The sequence below is a fragment of the Oryza brachyantha genome, chromosome 8 (assembly GCF_000231095.2).
Source record: "Oryza brachyantha chromosome 8, ObraRS2, whole genome shotgun sequence".
Taxonomy (NCBI): domain Eukaryota; kingdom Viridiplantae; phylum Streptophyta; class Magnoliopsida; order Poales; family Poaceae; genus Oryza; species Oryza brachyantha.
This window is the reverse complement of record NC_023170.2, coordinates 14,644,446-14,661,716: the sequence shown is the minus strand read 5'-3', so window position 1 is coordinate 14,661,716 and position 17,271 is coordinate 14,644,446. Positions and strand designations below refer to the sequence as shown.

Genomic DNA, 17,271 nt, shown 5'->3' with positions numbered 1-17,271 from the left:
CCCTTTGTTTTTTCTTTGACACTGTTGATTTTTTATCAATGTTTGACCCTTCGTCTGATTAAAAAAATTATATAACTATTGACTATTTTATTATGATTTGGTTTATTAGTAAATTAATTCTAAGTATGATTTATAATTTTATATATTTGGACAAAATTTGAGTAAGACGAATGGTCAAACGTAAATTAAAAAGTCAACGGCATCAAACAAAAAAACCGAAGGGAGTATTATAGTAGAGGTAGATGTCATATCTTAATTTTATACATGCAAGTAATTCATTAATTAAGAGATAACCTATACAATACATTACCTCTATACTATCTCTACTATACTAATTTTAACCATTAGTTAGACAATCTACCCTTTCTATTTCTTTTTTTTTCTTGAAGATTGTGTAGAAGTTACCCCTTATATGAGAGCAAGTTCAATAGTATAGCCAACTACTGGCTCTAATTCATCTATAGTCAATCTAATAGCCAATTTATACAATAGTAACCTACAAAACATTAATATATGGTCCCACATATCATACACACACTGCGTCTTGGAGCACGTGCTGCAGCTAGCTATAAATTAATAGTCCACTACTTGTCTCTCTCTTCTTTTATCTCTTTAAAATATGTTTACAGCCAACTTATAGCCTGTTATTATACCTGCTCTGAGGGGTGACTCATTTGCTCTCTCCTCTCTTCTCTTCTTCTCACCATTTAATCCTACGTGTCATCTTGGGGCTCTGTGTTAAGGGTCAAGTACTTGCTCTTATGGTTGTTTATATTTACCAATAAACTCTTGCGGTACTATAAGTTCAACATCAGCTTACTCTGATATATCAACCATATTTAGAAAACTTAGAAAAAATAACTCTTTCGGTTTTCCTTGGTAACGTGGGAAACGTGTAAACCTTCCTCTTATGCTAAGAAAAACTATACTGCACGATGGATGAAATTTGTGCAATATACATGTATCTCGCATCTCGGCTGTGATCTTGTGCACGTAAAGTTCAGGGTGTTTCTCGGCTTCGTGCTCGTATCCAGTGATTTGTATATGTGACGAGCCGTGAAAGTCGAGCACGATAAATATATGTATTTCAATGTTATTTTCCTCAGCTGCAACATAGCAAGAGTATGCATGATTTAGGGCATCCACAATATACCACAGAAATAGTCACTATGCAATAAATGATCTTAAGGCAAATACAACAGTGTAGACGGTTATTGTCTATTTGACACACACAAACAGCTAAATAGACAGCTTGTATAATGACTTGTCTTATTTGTTTGTCTGTAAAATAATTAATTTATCCTTTGACATATAAATCAAGATAATCAATAGTACTAGTAAATAGACGAGACGTAGCATACAACATTGCTAGCGGTGTCGGTTTGGACTTGGAGCACGCACCCCTGCCGTCTCTTCGCGAAGAGACACTGTGGTCGCCTGTTAGATGGAGAGGGGTTTATTTGTAAATTTCGTAATATACAGACGGCTTAAAAACAGACATTATACATGCCTAGGCCGTCTTTATACATTATGAGGGGGTCATTATAGCATTAATGACTAAAGTAGTTCTTAGGGCATGTACAACGCATGTCTTTAAGCTGTCTGTATGTACGAAATTAGCAAAAAAAATCTCTCTCCATCTAACAGACGACCACATCGTCTCTTCGCGAAGAGACGACAGGGGTGCGTGCTCCAATACCAAACCGACACCGCTAGCACTGTTGTACGCTACGTCTCGTCTATTCGCTAGTACTATTAATTACCTTGATTTACGTGTCAAAGAATAAATTAAATGTTTTGCAGACAAATAAATAGACAAGTTATTGTACAAGCTATCTATTTAGCTGACTGTGTATGTCAAATAGACAACAACCGTCTATACTATTATACTTGCCCTTAGTCATATGGGTTGCCCATAGAAATAAATGCTTTCATATTCTTTTCTTATTTAAGACTCACTTTGTTTTCTACTAATTCCATAAACATTGTAGAACTTGTCATAACTAATATCATCTAGGGTGGCATATAGGCTACATTGTCTTTATATATTGCTCATGTCCTTATAACCTAACAGTACAATTTTTTTAAAAAAACTCTATATAAAATCTTTAAAATATCTTTTAATTTAACGCTAGTTAATTTACTTATCCGTATCTCAAACCATTCTGCTATTCAGTATAACAGCATTTCAATCTATTCAGCACAAAAGAATTCTCCTTGGGGTTTTTCTTGAGGGGTTGCATGCATAATGCCATTCACCCAGTCCATGCAAACTCCGTTTGGTCAGCCCGTTTGCGCGCATGCTTGCTTGCCGCTGCCAGGTCAAAACCGGAGCTGATCGATGGAAAGAATATGTCACTATCTGCTGCACCAAGCCACCACAAAATTCTAACCAAGGCTTGGACTATGGGAAGACTGTACTGGAGAGGGAGCAACCACTTTGCAGCTTCCAGTCCACCCTACTTAATTTCAAAGACACGCACAAATGGTATATCAATGTGCGGTGAAAAGACAGAGATCGAGGAGTTATATTGAACAAGAAGTTTATACTGATGTTGATGCTCAAGCAAGATATATATAGAAGTGATCGAGTTATTCTCATTCTTAATAGAGTAGATTTTACAAAATGCAATTATTTTGTCAAACTATTACTTTGCTAGCTACAATATTAGATATGATCGATATATTTCACAAAATTATGTGAACAGTTTTATCATAAAACTACAACTTTACTCCTTGTGTGTCTATGACACGTGGCCCCAACTTATACCAACATGTTCGTATATATGACATATGAGCACGAAACCTTTTAAACAAATAAACTTACAACTTTATGATACAATCATGCACTATTGTTGTAGTTTTTTTGAAATGTCTAGCTAAAGTTACAGAAAAATGATAATTTTAATAAAATAGTTGCAGTTGTATGAAATTTTGGCCGCGTTCGGGTAAGGGCATAAGTTAACTTAGCCTTCTCGTTTTTCGCGTGCACGCTTTTCGAACTGCTAAATGGTGTATTTTTTGCAAAAATTTTTTACAGGAAAGTTGTTTTAAAAAATCATATTAATCTATTTTATATTTTTTAATAATGAATAATTATTAATCATATACTAATCTATTATTACGTTTTCCGCACTAGGTAAGGTAACTTATCACGTCCTCACCCGAACGGGGCCTTTGTCTTCTTAATAAGATGTTAAGAGTAGGTACAATAGCAGCCTATAAGCCACCTGTAAACATATTTTAAAGAGATAAGAGAAGAGAGAAAAAAATAGTGAGCTACTAATTTGTAGCTAGCTACAGCACGGGTTCCAAGACGCAATGTGTGTATGACATGTGGGACCATGTATTAATGTTTTGTAGCTAGCTATTGTATAAATTAACTATTAGATTAACTATAGATAAATTGAAGCTAGCAGTTAGCTATACTATTGAACTTGCTCTAAGAAGTGTTTGGGGAGCTTAATTGAATGCTACTAAGGAGAGCGAAAAAGGCTGGCCTCTGTGTAGGCAATGCGGAGGCTAGTGGTTGAGTGAGCGCCATCGTTGTTCTTGTGACGATGTCCCTGTCAAATTGGGCTCAATGGTAATGACGGAGATAGAGGAATGACTAATTTACAGTCCAGTTACTCTCCGATGTCACTTACGGACGGTGATAGCAACCTCGATTGAGGTACGGATTAGCCGTTGATTTCAAATACTATACTTTTCTGGTGTAAGAAATGTAAGAAGTATTGTAAGTCATTGGTGAAAACAATAGTATATTTTAGCTACTTAAGGTGGTAATCTAACTAGTTTTCTCATTTTTAACTAAGTTTGTGTAATGTTATGGGCATCAAAACTTCGATCAAGCTGTGGCTTTAACCACAATGATGGGTAGAGTGCCACCAGGTTAATATCCTCTATTGTATTGTATATGCAGTGGATGTTCTCGATACGTGTGGTGGAGTATAACCATAAAGCTAGAATTTTCCTCAAATTCTAGATTTAGCTCATTGTGCGGCCAAGGTACGAAGGGATAGCGCATACGTGAATATATTTTCATCACATCGAATTTTTGGATACCTAAATGGGACATTAAATATAGATAAAAAACTAATTGTACAGTTACGAAAGAAATCATGAGATTGATATTTTGAGCCTAAATAGTCCATAATTAGCCATAAGTGCTATAGTAAATCATATGTGCTAATAATGGATTAATTAGGCTCAAAAGATTCGTCTGCGGTTTCCAGATGAGATATGAAATTCATTATTTCATTCTTATAAAAACCCTTTTTATATCCGGTCAAACACAATATAACACTTAGATATTTTCTTCGGGACTAGATATGACCTTAGTAATTGAAGGAGACTGCGCAAGTACAACCTCCACATGTACCATCGCCTTCTTTCCGTGGATACTTGCGTACGGTTGGAACGGATAGACTGATAAGATCAGAGTGCATCTAGCTTTGGATTCTTTGTCTTAACTCCATCTCTAACCGTTGCGTGGGCCAGCCAGGTACTGATGATCACTGACCAGGACCAAGATTGGATAAGCTACAGCTACAGCTGGATGGATCAGCCTACCTCGATCCCTGGGCCCCTGCCTCGATCTGGTTAATTACCCCAATGTATATACACCACGTGCTTATTGTTTTTGGTATAAGGCATGCAGCGAAAACGTCCTTGTCTTATCAACGACAACAAAAAGAGTTAACACAAATAAGTAATATAGTGAATAATAGGATAACTACGAGTTTTAAATTTTATAAATAATTAGAACAACATTCAGTAGTCCCATGATGTACGACGGTGTCTATACCATCGATCTTGACTTTTTTTTTTCTATTTATACTTATAAGCTAAAATTTTAAATTTAAAATTTAAAATTAATTTTGTGGATTTTCTCGTAGTTTTACTTTAGATTTGAGCTTATAGCTTATAGATTATAAAATTTTTATCTTTAAATTATTTTTTATTAAAAATATACCGGCTTGCATGCATGCTAAGATCATCGCGACCGGCGGCCCGGCGCCGGTCGGTCGCACATGCAAAAGATAGCGCGAGAAGTACGTCGCCGATCGATTCGCCGGTTGCATGGCGGTGGCTTGTCTCTGCCGTGCCGTCAAAGGATGCGGCGGCCGGCCGGCCGGTGGATGCTGCATAGCGTACACACACACACACACCAGCCATGCATCAAACATGTCTCTGTCTCTTAGCTTAGCTTAGCTTAGCTTAGCTGAAGGTTGGAGACGACGAGGCGCGCGGTGAAAGGGCTAAAGACGAAAGGAGATCAAAGCAGCGGCATGGCAGGGGCCGGCCGGCCCTACTAGCTTAGCTTAGCCAGAGAGAGCTCCATGTCCTTTTCTCTCCGGATCCGGTGGCTAATCCTGTCTTGCTGTCTCTCTCTCCCTCTCCTGCTTGCTTCAATTCAGCTACACTTACGCCTCGCCGTGCTCGCTCCCGGCAAGAAGTCTTCCTCCGGCCCGGCGCATGCCGGCGTAAAGCAAGCTAGGTGAGGACCACCACCTCCTCCTCCTCCTGGTTATTATTACACTTGCACTCCAAGCTAGCTAGCTGCTGCTGCTGCGGCTGTGGGAGGGGAGGTATGGAGAGGAGGAGTCAGCTGGGAGAAGGCGAGGGCAAGGCCGTCGACGTTGCCATGGGTGTGCCGCGGCAGGAGCAGAAGCAGCTGGAGTGCTTCTCTGACGAGGTGAACAGCCGTGAGGAGGCTGGGGTGAAGGAGACGAGGGGGGAGGCGGCGGGGGCTGAGGTTTCGGGAGCTGGCCGGTGGGGCGGCGGTGGCGGTGGTGAGGGTGTTGCGAAGGCGGCGGTGGCTAAGAGGAGGAGGGGGCGGCCGCCGGGGTCGAAGAATAAGCCGAAGCCGCCGGTGCTCGTTACGCGGGAGGCGCCGGAGCCCGCGGCGGCGATGCGGCCGCACGTGCTGGAGATCCCGGGGGGCGGGGACGTCGCCGGCGCGCTCGCGGGCTTCGCGCGCCGCCGCGGACTCGGGATCTGCGTGCTGGCCGGGACGGGCGCCGTCGCCAACGTCTCGCTCCGCCACCCGCTGCCCCCCACCGCGGAGATCAGCGGCGCCGCGGCGGCCGCCGTGGTCGTCTTCCACGGCCGGTACGACATCCTCTCCATCTCGGCCACGTTCCTTCCACCCGCCATGTCCGCGGCGGCGCCACGCGCGCTCGGCGGCCTCTCGATATCGCTCGCCGGGCCCCACGGCCAGATCGTCGGAGGCGCCGTGGCAGGCCCGCTCGTCGCCGCCACCACCGTCGTGGTCGTCGCCGCCGCGTTCACCAGCCCAACGTTCCACCGCCTCCCCGCGGAAGACGACGACGCGCCAGCGCCAGCGTCCGTCTCCGGCAGCGGCGCCGACGCTGACGAACACCGGAGGCGCCAAACGGATCCCCAGGAGCACCACCATCACTTGACGCCGCTTCATCCGCGCAGCATAGCTCCCGCGACGACGACGCAGCCTGTGTACGCGTCGCCGTCGGCGCGCCAGCATGGAGAGGCGTGGACGCCGGCGGCGGCAAGCCCACGGCCGCCGTACCAATAGCTCGAGCCTCGAGGCGGTGCTTGCGTGACATGCATGGTCAAGGCAATGGCAATCCCTGTGATCTTCTTGCAGAGTTGCACGGAAGTATCGAATTATCTACTAATTAGTTTGATGTTTGGTAGCTAGCTATAGTCATTAGGGTTTAACTTTGTTTACCTCAGTTCTTTGGCAGGACACAGGATATTGAAATGTGTTATCTTGTTTTGGGCTGCTTGCACGGCTTAAAACTAATCCAGATATGATCTTGCATTCTAATTCAGTTTATGGGTTTTCTCGGCCAATTTCCTTCCCCAACTCTTTTTTATGATTAAGAAGATATATACTACATTTGCTTTAAAATATAAACATTTTTTTTGTTTAGCATAGATAAAAAAGATGTCAAAAGAATTTATTCTAGTCTCTTCAAGATTCCTTTTCTAAGTATCTGATTGACTCTAAAGTTACTGGAATAACTGAAATCATAAAAAATCACTGTGAAATATTTATATTATGGTACATAATTTGAATTATATAAATATTTATATTTTAGAACAGAGAGAATAGAATATATAAAGAACATTACTGAAAAAACTTTAAAATGGTTGTTCTAACTGCGCATGTTCCAGTCGAAAAACCAGTGGAGCTTGAAAAATATATATGGATTTAATATTTAAGTTTACAATTATTTCAAGCGATAATTATAGCCAGAGTGCCAGACTGACGCCCTATTTCGGTTCTGCCAGATAGCAATAAATTGATATAGTTACATTTATTGTTTTCTGCAAAATTACATGAAACCTAACTTTTACCAGAGTTTTATATTTAGGACCATTGCAAATTTATCACTGGTTTAAAATATTATTACAAAATTACCACTAGAAAATTAAAAAATACCATTAGAATTATCATTCAAGTGATATTCTTGTAATTAAAAAACAGTGGCGAATTTACAAAAGCCCGTTTATATTTTGGGGCATTTTAGAAAACTATCGATTAGCTCCAGTATTAGTGCAAGGCATTTGGTTGATTGTCGGGAGTACTATTTGGAACTCTATAACTAACGGTTTACCATGAATCTCTTTTATTCCTTGGCATGAAAGATTTCATTGCAAATCAAATCTTAGTGTTTATTGTGGGATTTTCGCCGAGTAAATAACTAGTATTTGCCCAAATAAAAGTAAGGTAGATGTCTGTAGCTATTTACGCTCTTAATTCGGTTTCCTAATTAGGCAAACTCTCTTCTTTGCTACTCACTGTCCTCCTCTTTTGTAATCATGATATGACACACACTCCTGTTATGTTCGTTCTGGATGTTATTGTTGGTAATGGTTTTTTAGTTTCTCTTTCTCTATGGCTGATGTGGGGTGTTTAGTTTAGTCCCAAGTTACATCGAATGTTTGGACACTTATTATAAATAATAAACGTAGATTAATTATAAAATTTTATAGAAATGAGAGCTAATTCACGTGACAAATTTTTTAAGCCTAATTAATCCATAATTAGCGCATGTGTACTGTAGCATCACATATGCTAGTCATGATTAATTAGGCTCAATATATTCGTCTTGCGAATTAGTCCAAAATTATAGATGAATTTTATTAATAGTCTATGTTTATTATTTATAGCAAATGTCCAAATATCTTATGGGACAAGTGCTAAATTCTCAAACACCCCCTACATAGCGAACTCTTCTCCACCCTGCCCAACCCCCACATCCGTTCTTGTTCTACCGATCATAATAATACGATGTGATGACCTATGGTGGCATAATTCGACCATCTTTCCTTACATCATTTGATTGAGGTCAACAAGCTTACAAAGTTCATATTCATAACACTAGCATATGTTTCGTTGAATAACATCTTTTTATATTTTGAGACTAAGATAGTATAATTCTCCGATTCTAACCGCTAATCAATAGGAAACTTGAGAGCTTCTGGAAGGTCATCACTTTATTCACTACTCAGTCCATTAGAGCATCTCCAAGAGAGTTGTTAAATTTTGACTCTCTATATCAAAATTTAGCCATTCATTTTAGTTTTGACAACTCAAATTTATAGAGCATCTCTAGGAGATTATCCATCCCCACTTTCCAAATCCTAGCAAGGGGAGGATGACAAGAGGGTCCCACTCATATAGGACTCATAGATAGCAATTGTGCTAGTAGGGGAATGAGTTGCTAGATTTAGCCATTAAGAACTTAAGTTTAGCCATTCAAATGGCATGACAAGTTAAATAGTCACTCTTTTAAAGAACAGTTTTGTGTAAAATTATCAAATTTAAGTACGACAAATGAGATAATCATTCTCCTGGAGATACTCTCAGTAGCTTTTCATCCTATGGCCGGTGAGCATAAGCACCACCTCAAGTAAACATCTAATTCTGCAGGCCACTACCTTCGTCTTTTTAGTTCTAGTTATATCTATAAGTCAAAATTTAATTTTTATAGTCTTAAATTTAGAATTGACTTTAAGATTTTTTTTATCGTAGCTTATTTTTTAACTTTTGCTTTTATACCATGTGTAAAAATTTTATTTACACATCGCAAATATATCGTCTAGTGTTTATTTTTTTCTGGTAGTTTTACTGACACCTCGCCCTGAGTACAGCACACCGAGATACCCAGCCCCGCTGCTCCGCGTCCATCTCCCGCCGGCCTTGTGGACCATAGCAGGCAAAAGTGCAAGCCTTCGACGAGACGCGGAGATGAGATCACCAACTCACCATCGCTACGCTAGTACTACGTACCGGAGGTTCGTTTTGCTGCGACGACTGCATCTCTGCACGCAGTTCGCCGGCCTGTACTTGGAGAGACAGCAACGTTCCGAACCCTGAAGAGCAGCCTCTCCGCCACCTACGCTTTCTCTGCTTTTCTCGGCCCAACTGCACGCCCCCGCTTTCTCTGCTTTCCAAGCATATAAACTCGTCAGTTCAACACTTCCATCCAGCTTTTATACTCCTTCTTTATCTGTTCGAACCTATGGCCGCCCACCCAGTCGCTCACTCACAGCGCCATGCATCTGCATTTTCCTTTTGTTTACCTGTCTGGTCCACGGTGAAAAGAAGTTGGTAATCCCGAGTAATCTCTTCGACATCGCGCTGTGATTCTGTGATGAGTTTCTTTTACTGATTTAGTGATTTCTTCTCGATAAAACGAACTACCATGGTTGTGCTCTTTTAGTCTAGATCATTCTTTGGTTTTTGAGGGCATACTTTCTGAATCGTTCAATAATATATTTTCTGCAAAATGTTTTTATATAAAATTTCATCATCTATAAAATATATTTTTAATATTATATAGCTATAATAAAATTAGATAATATTTTTTTATGGACCAAAAGAACACTGCCCACATGTGCAATTGTTTTGTGAACTGTAAACTTTCCGAATGCTACAGCGATAGGTGGGCCGGGTTACAACCCGTTAAGGCCCATAGTGAGTATAGGATTCGCTGCGAGGCCCACTAGGAAAAGCCTACCACCACTACTACTACTGCCCCTGCCCGACGCGAGCGGCCATCCCGTAGCTCGATCTCCCCATCTCTCCCCGTGTGGTCGGAGCGCACTGCGGCGGCGGCGGCGGCGGCGGCGAGCGAGAGGAGAGCGAGCGGTAAGAGGGGAGGGGAGAGAGCCGAGGAAGATGAGCGGGAAGAAGGTGGCGGATTTTGCCTTCAAGGCCGGGAAGACGATCGACTGGGATGGGATGTCCAAGATGCTCGTCTCCGACGCGGCGCGCAAGGAGTTCAACGCCCTCCGCCGCGCCTTCGACGACGTCAACCACCAGCTCCAGACCAAGTTCTCGCAGGTATTGCGCCCCCACCCACCCACCACGCCGCCTTCTGTCCGCCGCCTCCCCCGATCGGGCCTAGGGTTTCCGGATCTGGCGCTGCCCCTTTTTCGGCGGCGCCACCCAATATATCGGATCCTTCTTTTGTTGTATTGGATGCGGTGATTCCATGCGAGATGTGAGTGGAATCGATCTATTTTGTTGAGAATTCTGTAATGCGTGTACCTTCTAATAGTTTTGTGAGCACGTTGATGTCAAGTTAGATTTTGAATTACTATATATCCCGTGGATAGGTTAACCTATACAAATATAGTTGTTGCTATGCCAACGTCCGTACCTCATTGGTGATTTTGATCATCAGTAAGAACATTGTTACTTATTGACATCCTTATTTATCCCTCCGTATCTCTTGTTTGAAATTTTATCAATATGGTTTCAATTAAATATACCTTTTTACGTTTTTGTCAAATTCAAGTGCTCATGTTTGTTCGATACTTTCTACTGTGAAAAGTGTTTGGAAGAATTAATAAATCTTGAATTCATCCATTCTCCTTTGACTTGCAGCATGTCTTTTCTCAATGCTGTTAATTTGTGAGGCCCTTTGTTACTTGTCTAAAAGTTTTATTTTCTTTTGACATGGCAGGAGCCCCAACCGATTGACTGGGAGTACTACAGAAAAGGAATTGGCTCTAAAGTTGTGGATATGTACAAGGAGGCTTATGAAAGTAAGCATCTTACACTTCAAACCTATCCACCTTTCAATGAATTTGTACTAAATATGAGAAGGCTCTTTTTGCGGGGTACAATCATTAATGTGTCTTGGTATTGTCATTCTCCATGGAATTGGAACATGTTTCTAAGCACTATAGTGATGTATCGATGCTACAAAACTTTAATGATAAGAAGCACGGTTTGTCTTGCTATCCTATGGTCAATTTCTAGGTGTTTTTTCCTAATCTACTACTATTGTTTTAGTTACTGATTTACATAATTACATCAACATATTTCAACCTTGTTATGCCTTTTCTAGCTATGGTGTGATTGTATCTAGACCAATGAAACATTTCAGATCGTACCCTTAATATGTATATGTTGTTTTCAGTTCCTTCAAAGGTCAATGAACCCTATATCTTCGTACTATGTTGCTGGCACTCAATCAGCACTGTCTTCCATGTTAATGATTCAAATTGGCTATTCATTTTATTCAAAGGATTAAGTTGTTCTGTAAGCCTGAATGTTAATACTTTGTGGCACTGAAATTTATTTTCTTGTTTTTGGCATAGCTTGCATGCACGTTATACTCCGCGTATTCACTCAATAGAAGGTAGTACATGTTATTTCACATGACCTTTTCTGGATGTGAAAAGGCAAATGTGTTGTTGGGGGTATAAGTAAAATTCTGTGATCACATCAACTTTACAGTATACACTTTGATTTTTTGCAATTGACCTCATGCATTTATTACTTCTGCTGATATTCTTTTGTTTCATGTAATTTTGGTCTGCCTTCTTGTTGTCAAGACACTAACCGTGAAATAAATGCAGGTATTGAGATCCCCAAATATGTTGACACTGTGACTCCTCAGTACAAGCCAAAGTTTGATGCGCTGGTGAGGAACTTATCACCCTTATCTGGAACTAACATTCTATTATATTATGTGCCCAGCCTTAAAATTAGTTTTTTCCTTTTTTTGCTTCAACAGTTTATCCTTATGTACATTTTAGATACTGATGTACTTATATCCTTTTCCTTGATCACATCATATGTAGCTTGTTGAACTGAAAGAAGCAGAAAAGGAGTCTCTGAAGGAGTCAGAGAGGATAGAGAAGGAGCTTGCTGAATTGGAGGAGATGAAGGTGAGGATGATCTCGGGAGAAACTCATATAAGACAGACTCACGGACTGTCATCTTTTCCCTCTTGCTTATGCTTATAAGCCAAATTTTGAATTTTCAATCTTAAATTTGGAGTTGATTTTGGAGTTTTTTCATCGTAGTTTATTTTCCAACCTTTGATTTTAGATCAATAAGAACATGCATATAAAAGTTTTATTCATAATTATTTTTTGTTTGCAAATATGTCATTTGTTTTTTTCTCACAAAAAAAGCCAAAAGATGAGCCCCACAGTCCATTTGTCAGAGAATGTCTGTTCATGCATCCATTTGCTTTAACATTTACTTTTGTTTACATGCACAGAAAAAGATCAGCACAATGACAGCCGACGAATACTTTGAGAAGCATCCTGAACTCAAGCAGAAGTTCGACGACGAAATCCGTAACGACAACTGGGGCTACTGAAGAGTGGAGGAACTCTTATTTCCCTTTATTGGAAGCGCTAATAATTTTGTCTTGTGTCCCAGTATGATGTATGTATAGGGGAATCCACTATCCCAACAGTGGTGGTTTCCATACCATGTGGATGGGGCCTGTTGGAACTTCCCAACTGAATCTACCGTGTCCGTGTTGACATTCCAACTGAATTTGCTTGTGTTGGACCTCTTCATTTTCTGGAGGGTTTGATCCAGTAAGAAGGTCATGTTTCATTGTTTTGTGTTCTTCTCCCGTTTTACATGAATAAAAGATGATCAGTTTAATTGTTGGAAGGATTATTTTGATCTCTATATACGAAGATACGTTACGTGTGCTATACCGGTGTATTCGTATGTACCGAGCTCTGTCAAGCCGGGCCCACCTGTCATAGAGCGAGCAGCAGCAACTCCGCGGCTACACGGAACCGGGCGCGCGCACCCACGGTTTCCTCCCACCCATGGCCATGGCGGCCGTGCGCGTAGCCCCACGCCTCCGCTCGCTTCCCCTCCTGCTCCTCGGACCAGACGCCGCCGCCGCCCACCGCGGCTGCTCCTCCTGTGGCGGCAGCTTGGCCGCGGTAGCCCCTGCCCCCGTGCGCGGGATGTCGTCTTCGTCGCCCTCCTCAGTCTCCCCCTCCCCGTACACGACGCTCGTGGGCCGCGTGAGCTGCGAGCGCGAGATCAAGAAGAGTAAGTTCATCGCCATCGCCGCCCCCGTCCCCGACGAGCGCGCCGCCATGTCCTTCCTCAACGAGGTGCGCCTCCCCCCCGCGCCCCCAAACCCGGCAGGTCTTAACCTCCAGCCGCAGGGGACTCCGGCTGATTGGCGGCCAAAGAGGTCGCCATTTTGCTTTAGACGCAGAGTGTTTTCCTCTACCTCTCCACCAAACGTAGCATGCTAGCGTCCGTGCACAATTAACGCGAACAATTGTGCTATCGGAGGGAGAACTACTCGATAGTTTTTCAGTATAGTCTGCAATGTAAAGTGCTCGGTCCTTAATCCTCTAAGTGTTCATATCTAACTGAAAGGCTCGCACATGTGGTAAGTTGAATGTGTGCTATTTTGAGTGATATAAACGTTTTCTAGGATTTGCAGGTATGCGGGGTAGCATTTTGCAAGTTGTGTTACTTGTGTATGCAAGGTTAAGCTTGCAGTTGTATGTGTACACATAAGATGTGTGCATTTCCTTTTGGCTTCTAGAAAACTTATCCATGTGGAATGTTGATCTTTTTCTCTGTAGTATATCGATTAGGTTTATGTGTTTCTTTTGTAACAGGTCAGCGATCCCCGTGCAACCCATAATTGTTGGGCATATAAGGTTTGTACCTATATCCCAAGCATACAATTCATGCTTATGTTTGTAAATGATAGATTGGTCTTGCATATATGTCTATTTAGCTGGGAGAGCAATTCCGTTACAATGATGATGGTGAACCTTCGAGCACAGCTGGAAAGCCAATATACTCTGCCATCATTTCGTCTGGCATTGATATGGTCATGGTGGTGGTAATCAGGTAACCAATTTGTTAAAAAGCCCATTTCATGTGGTTTTAAAATTGTGACTCATAAACTTGTTATTTAGTGTTCTACTAAGTTAAGTAACTCAACTTTCATATATAATACTGTTGCTAATTGACAGATGTGTACATTAACTATAACTTTTGATAAGACACATGATTTGTGATTGTGTGATACTTTACATCACTTTTTAATTTTATATATTGCATATAGATACTTTGGAGGCATAAAATTGGGAACTGGTGGGCTGGTACGAGCTTACGGTGGGGTTGCTTCTGAATGCCTAAAAGATGCTCCTACTTGTCTTGTGAAACCAAAGGTGACCATATCTAATTCTTTTGCATAAGCATTTGCTTGGTCATTGCAACTACATATGAAAGCATAGATTTGTTATAATTTCTATTTCATTTATATCTTCACTTTAGGCTCGTGTGGGTATGGAAGTACCGTTTGATCTCTTGGGCACAATCTATCATCAGGTGATAATGGTCAATTTCGTTTTCTGTAAAAAAAATGCAGGGAAACTGTATGTGCATTTCTTTCAGAGATTCTTTTATTCTCATTTCTGCAGCCTAATTATGACTGCTTTCAACCTTGAAACAGCTTCAACATTACCAAGCTGAAGATATCAAACAGGACTATGACACTGGGAAAGATGGTACTGTTATGGTCATGTTCAAATTGGAATATGAAAAAGTTGAGAATCTTGGGAATGCAGTAAATTCAGCCTGCAGCCGGAAAATAGAACTACTCCTATAAGTGGAAGCTGGGGGATAAGTGTGACATGCAGGTTCAATGTTTAGGTTGTGCACCTAGCACCTACTGCAGCCCCTTTTAATCAGTGTAAGTATTAAGATATTCTAGATCACATATAGAAGCTGCAATCCTTTCTTCTTTACCCCCTTTCCTGTTTTCATAATTTTTTCCTTGTCATCTGATCTTTAATATATTTGACTTATTGTTCATTCATCCTATAGGCACTACTACACCAGACATATTCAGCCATTGGCTTAAGGACAATTCTTAACAGCAACTTCAGACTGGAGTTCCCCAGCGTAAACAGCGAAACCATGTCCTACTAAGATTATTGATCCTCCAAAAATTTAGATATATTAGCTTCTCATGCTGTCTACCATCTATTGTAAGTTACCAATAAATATGTCTTAGTATTACACTCTTGTAGCATTGATATATCGAAGGAAATGTTATGATAATAACTTCTCCATGTTCTTTATGACCAAATTGACATTAATTTGGCTGGTTTTTTTGATTCCTGTGTTATTTTGATGTCTATTTCTTTTCTTGCAATTTATGGCTTCATGCATTGTTTTCTCTCTCTTTCTTTACAAAATCCTTTTAGAAAATTATCTTGTTGCACTGATAAATGTGGGTATCTTCATTATCTTGTATGACTTGAATAGTTGCTGAAGAATTAATTCAGATAACTCACTACTTACATGTAGTAAAGCCTTTTCCTTATCAGTAGATTATGTCTCTATTAGCAAATAATTTATATCAAGCCACTTTAATTATAGATGGGACCTAGATGGAGATGGGCACATCTCTGTCTTCTTCTTGCTGATGTGTTGTGTTAAACTGCTAATAACATGGTAAAATTATGTCATGTAGAGGAAAACCATGTAATTGCAGGCACATCATGTTCTTTTGTGTTACTTTATGTGATAGAAAGCTTATATCTTGTGAAATATCTGATGCAAACCAAGAAATGATTTATTCACAAACATAATAGTACAACTGCCTAGCTGCATTTACAATCACACCAATGCAAGCCAGTATAACTCCAATAACAGAAAACAAGTAAATGTACACACTGATATGATGGCAACATATGCCTAATCGAAATCCTGACTAGTAGACATGAATAGCAATCTCATCCTCTTGACGATCTTCAGGGGATAGTGGTTTTTGGAGGTGGGGACATGAATGGAATTGGTGGCATCTGGAACCCAGGAATGGTAGGGATCGTGGTAGGAATGGATGGAATAGTAGTCGGGATTGTGGTAGGAATGGATGGGATGGTAGTTGGGATTGAGGGCATTGGTGGCAAGGTAACAGGCACAGTAGGAATGGTTGGTACGGTGGTCGGAATGGCCGGAATGGGAAGAGATGGAACAGATGGAATTGGTGGCACTGTCAGCTTGGGAACTGCCGGTATAGAAGGCATCGGAGGCAGTGTGGTTGGGACTGTTGGTATGGAAGGCAGAGCTGGGGCGGCCTCTGGTGCTGCTGCTGCTGTGTCCAAAAGATGACGAGCTGCGTAGCTGCAATTGATGGCTGTGAAGGCTAGGAGCAGAGCTAGAAGATGACAACCAGAAGCAGCCATGGCAATTGACTGTGCGTGTGCCCTGGGGAGGCTACTGTGTTTCTTTTGCTGGGCGATGCTGCTGCTTGTGAGCCTGTGATGCCAGGAGTTGCTGCTAGAGCTACTTATAGCAAAGCTGTGGTCATGTAACCGGAGAAATGGTCTTATTGGTAGTTGATCTGTGCTAGCTTTTGAAGTTCCTGGCCCTGGTTGTTCACCACCCCAATTTTCAGTAGCTCTGAACTTTGGTGGTATTGGTGGCACCAATACTTTGAGATGTACAACAAGGAGTTACTAGGAAACTTGTGGCTTAATTCTTGAACAGATGGGTGGCACTGGCAGAGTAGTTGGGTTTGTTCTGAACTGTGTTTTGATACCCCAACTTCAGCTTGTCAAACTCGTTGGGGGTGGTATGGTCATCAGTTTTGGCAGGAGTGTCTTGACTTCCTGCACTGTGAACTTTTGAGCGTTCTGCATTCTACAATCTCTTTTGCACGAGCAATCGCTCACCATTCTCTGGCAAAATTGCATATCAATAGACTTCGAACTAAATGTCATACGTGGAGTAACTAAGAGAACGGTGTCAACAATGATGTTGTGGGCTTTTTACCTAGCCATTTCATTGCCATTTTTAAAGCATTTAGAGCATCTCCAACAAATGCCCCATCTCATTTTTCAACCCAAAATTTGACCATTTTGACCAAAACCAGCATTCCAACAGACTTACTATTCGGTTGACCAAACTAGCCCCTCAACTTGCCAAATTTGGCCAGCCAGTTCTAACTTGCCATCTGTGGGCCC

General features: G+C 41.4%; 3 protein-coding genes across 3 annotated transcripts; all 3 read left to right on the top strand.

The window, feature by feature from the left end:
• Positions 1-5,587: 5,587 nt before the first annotated feature.
• Positions 5,588-6,837, top strand: LOC102700174 (AT-hook motif nuclear-localized protein 17-like). The gene has a single exon (XM_040526668.1). The coding sequence runs from the start codon at positions 5,594-5,596 to the stop codon at positions 6,554-6,556; it is 963 nt and encodes a 320-aa protein (XP_040382602.1). The 5' UTR covers positions 5,588-5,593; the 3' UTR covers positions 6,557-6,837.
• Positions 6,838-10,053: 3,216 nt separating this feature from the next.
• Positions 10,054-12,923, top strand: LOC102712283 (ATP synthase subunit d, mitochondrial). Its single transcript, XM_006659439.3, has 5 exons — positions 10,054-10,339; positions 10,965-11,046; positions 11,866-11,930; positions 12,091-12,177; positions 12,516-12,923. Exons 1-5 carry the CDS (start codon positions 10,175-10,177, stop codon positions 12,615-12,617), a joined length of 501 nt encoding a protein of 166 aa, XP_006659502.1. The 5' UTR covers positions 10,054-10,174; the 3' UTR covers positions 12,618-12,923.
• A 104-nt stretch (positions 12,924-13,027) lies between these two features.
• On the top strand, positions 13,028-15,426 carry LOC102712001 (IMPACT family member in pol 5'region). The gene is made up of 7 exons (XM_006659438.3): positions 13,028-13,383; positions 13,906-13,947; positions 14,028-14,143; positions 14,361-14,466; positions 14,573-14,626; positions 14,751-14,990; positions 15,125-15,426. Exons 1-6 carry the CDS (start codon positions 13,087-13,089, stop codon positions 14,904-14,906), a joined length of 771 nt encoding a protein of 256 aa, XP_006659501.2. The 5' UTR covers positions 13,028-13,086; the 3' UTR covers positions 14,907-14,990; positions 15,125-15,426.
• Positions 15,427-17,271: the final 1,845 nt, after the last annotated feature.

Bases quoted from the DNA above. Each gene is read 5' to 3' on its own strand.
- LOC102700174 (XM_040526668.1), top strand. From the start codon at position 5,594: ATGGAGAGGAGGAGTCAGCTGGGAGAAGGCGAGGGCAAGGCCGTCGAC.
- LOC102712283 (XM_006659439.3), top strand. From the start codon at position 10,175: ATGAGCGGGAAGAAGGTGGCGGATTTTGCCTTCAAGGCCGGGAAGACG. The intron at 10,340-10,964 runs GTATTGCGCCCC...TTGACATGGCAG, and splicing joins TCCAGACCAAGTTCTCGCAG to GAGCCCCAACCGATTGACTG. The intron at 11,047-11,865 runs GTAAGCATCTTA...AAATAAATGCAG, and splicing joins GTACAAGGAGGCTTATGAAA to GTATTGAGATCCCCAAATAT.
- LOC102712001 (XM_006659438.3), top strand. From the start codon at position 13,087: ATGGCCATGGCGGCCGTGCGCGTAGCCCCACGCCTCCGCTCGCTTCCC. The intron at 13,948-14,027 runs GTTTGTACCTAT...ATGTCTATTTAG, and splicing joins ATAATTGTTGGGCATATAAG to CTGGGAGAGCAATTCCGTTA. The intron at 14,144-14,360 runs GTAACCAATTTG...TATTGCATATAG, and splicing joins GTCATGGTGGTGGTAATCAG to ATACTTTGGAGGCATAAAAT.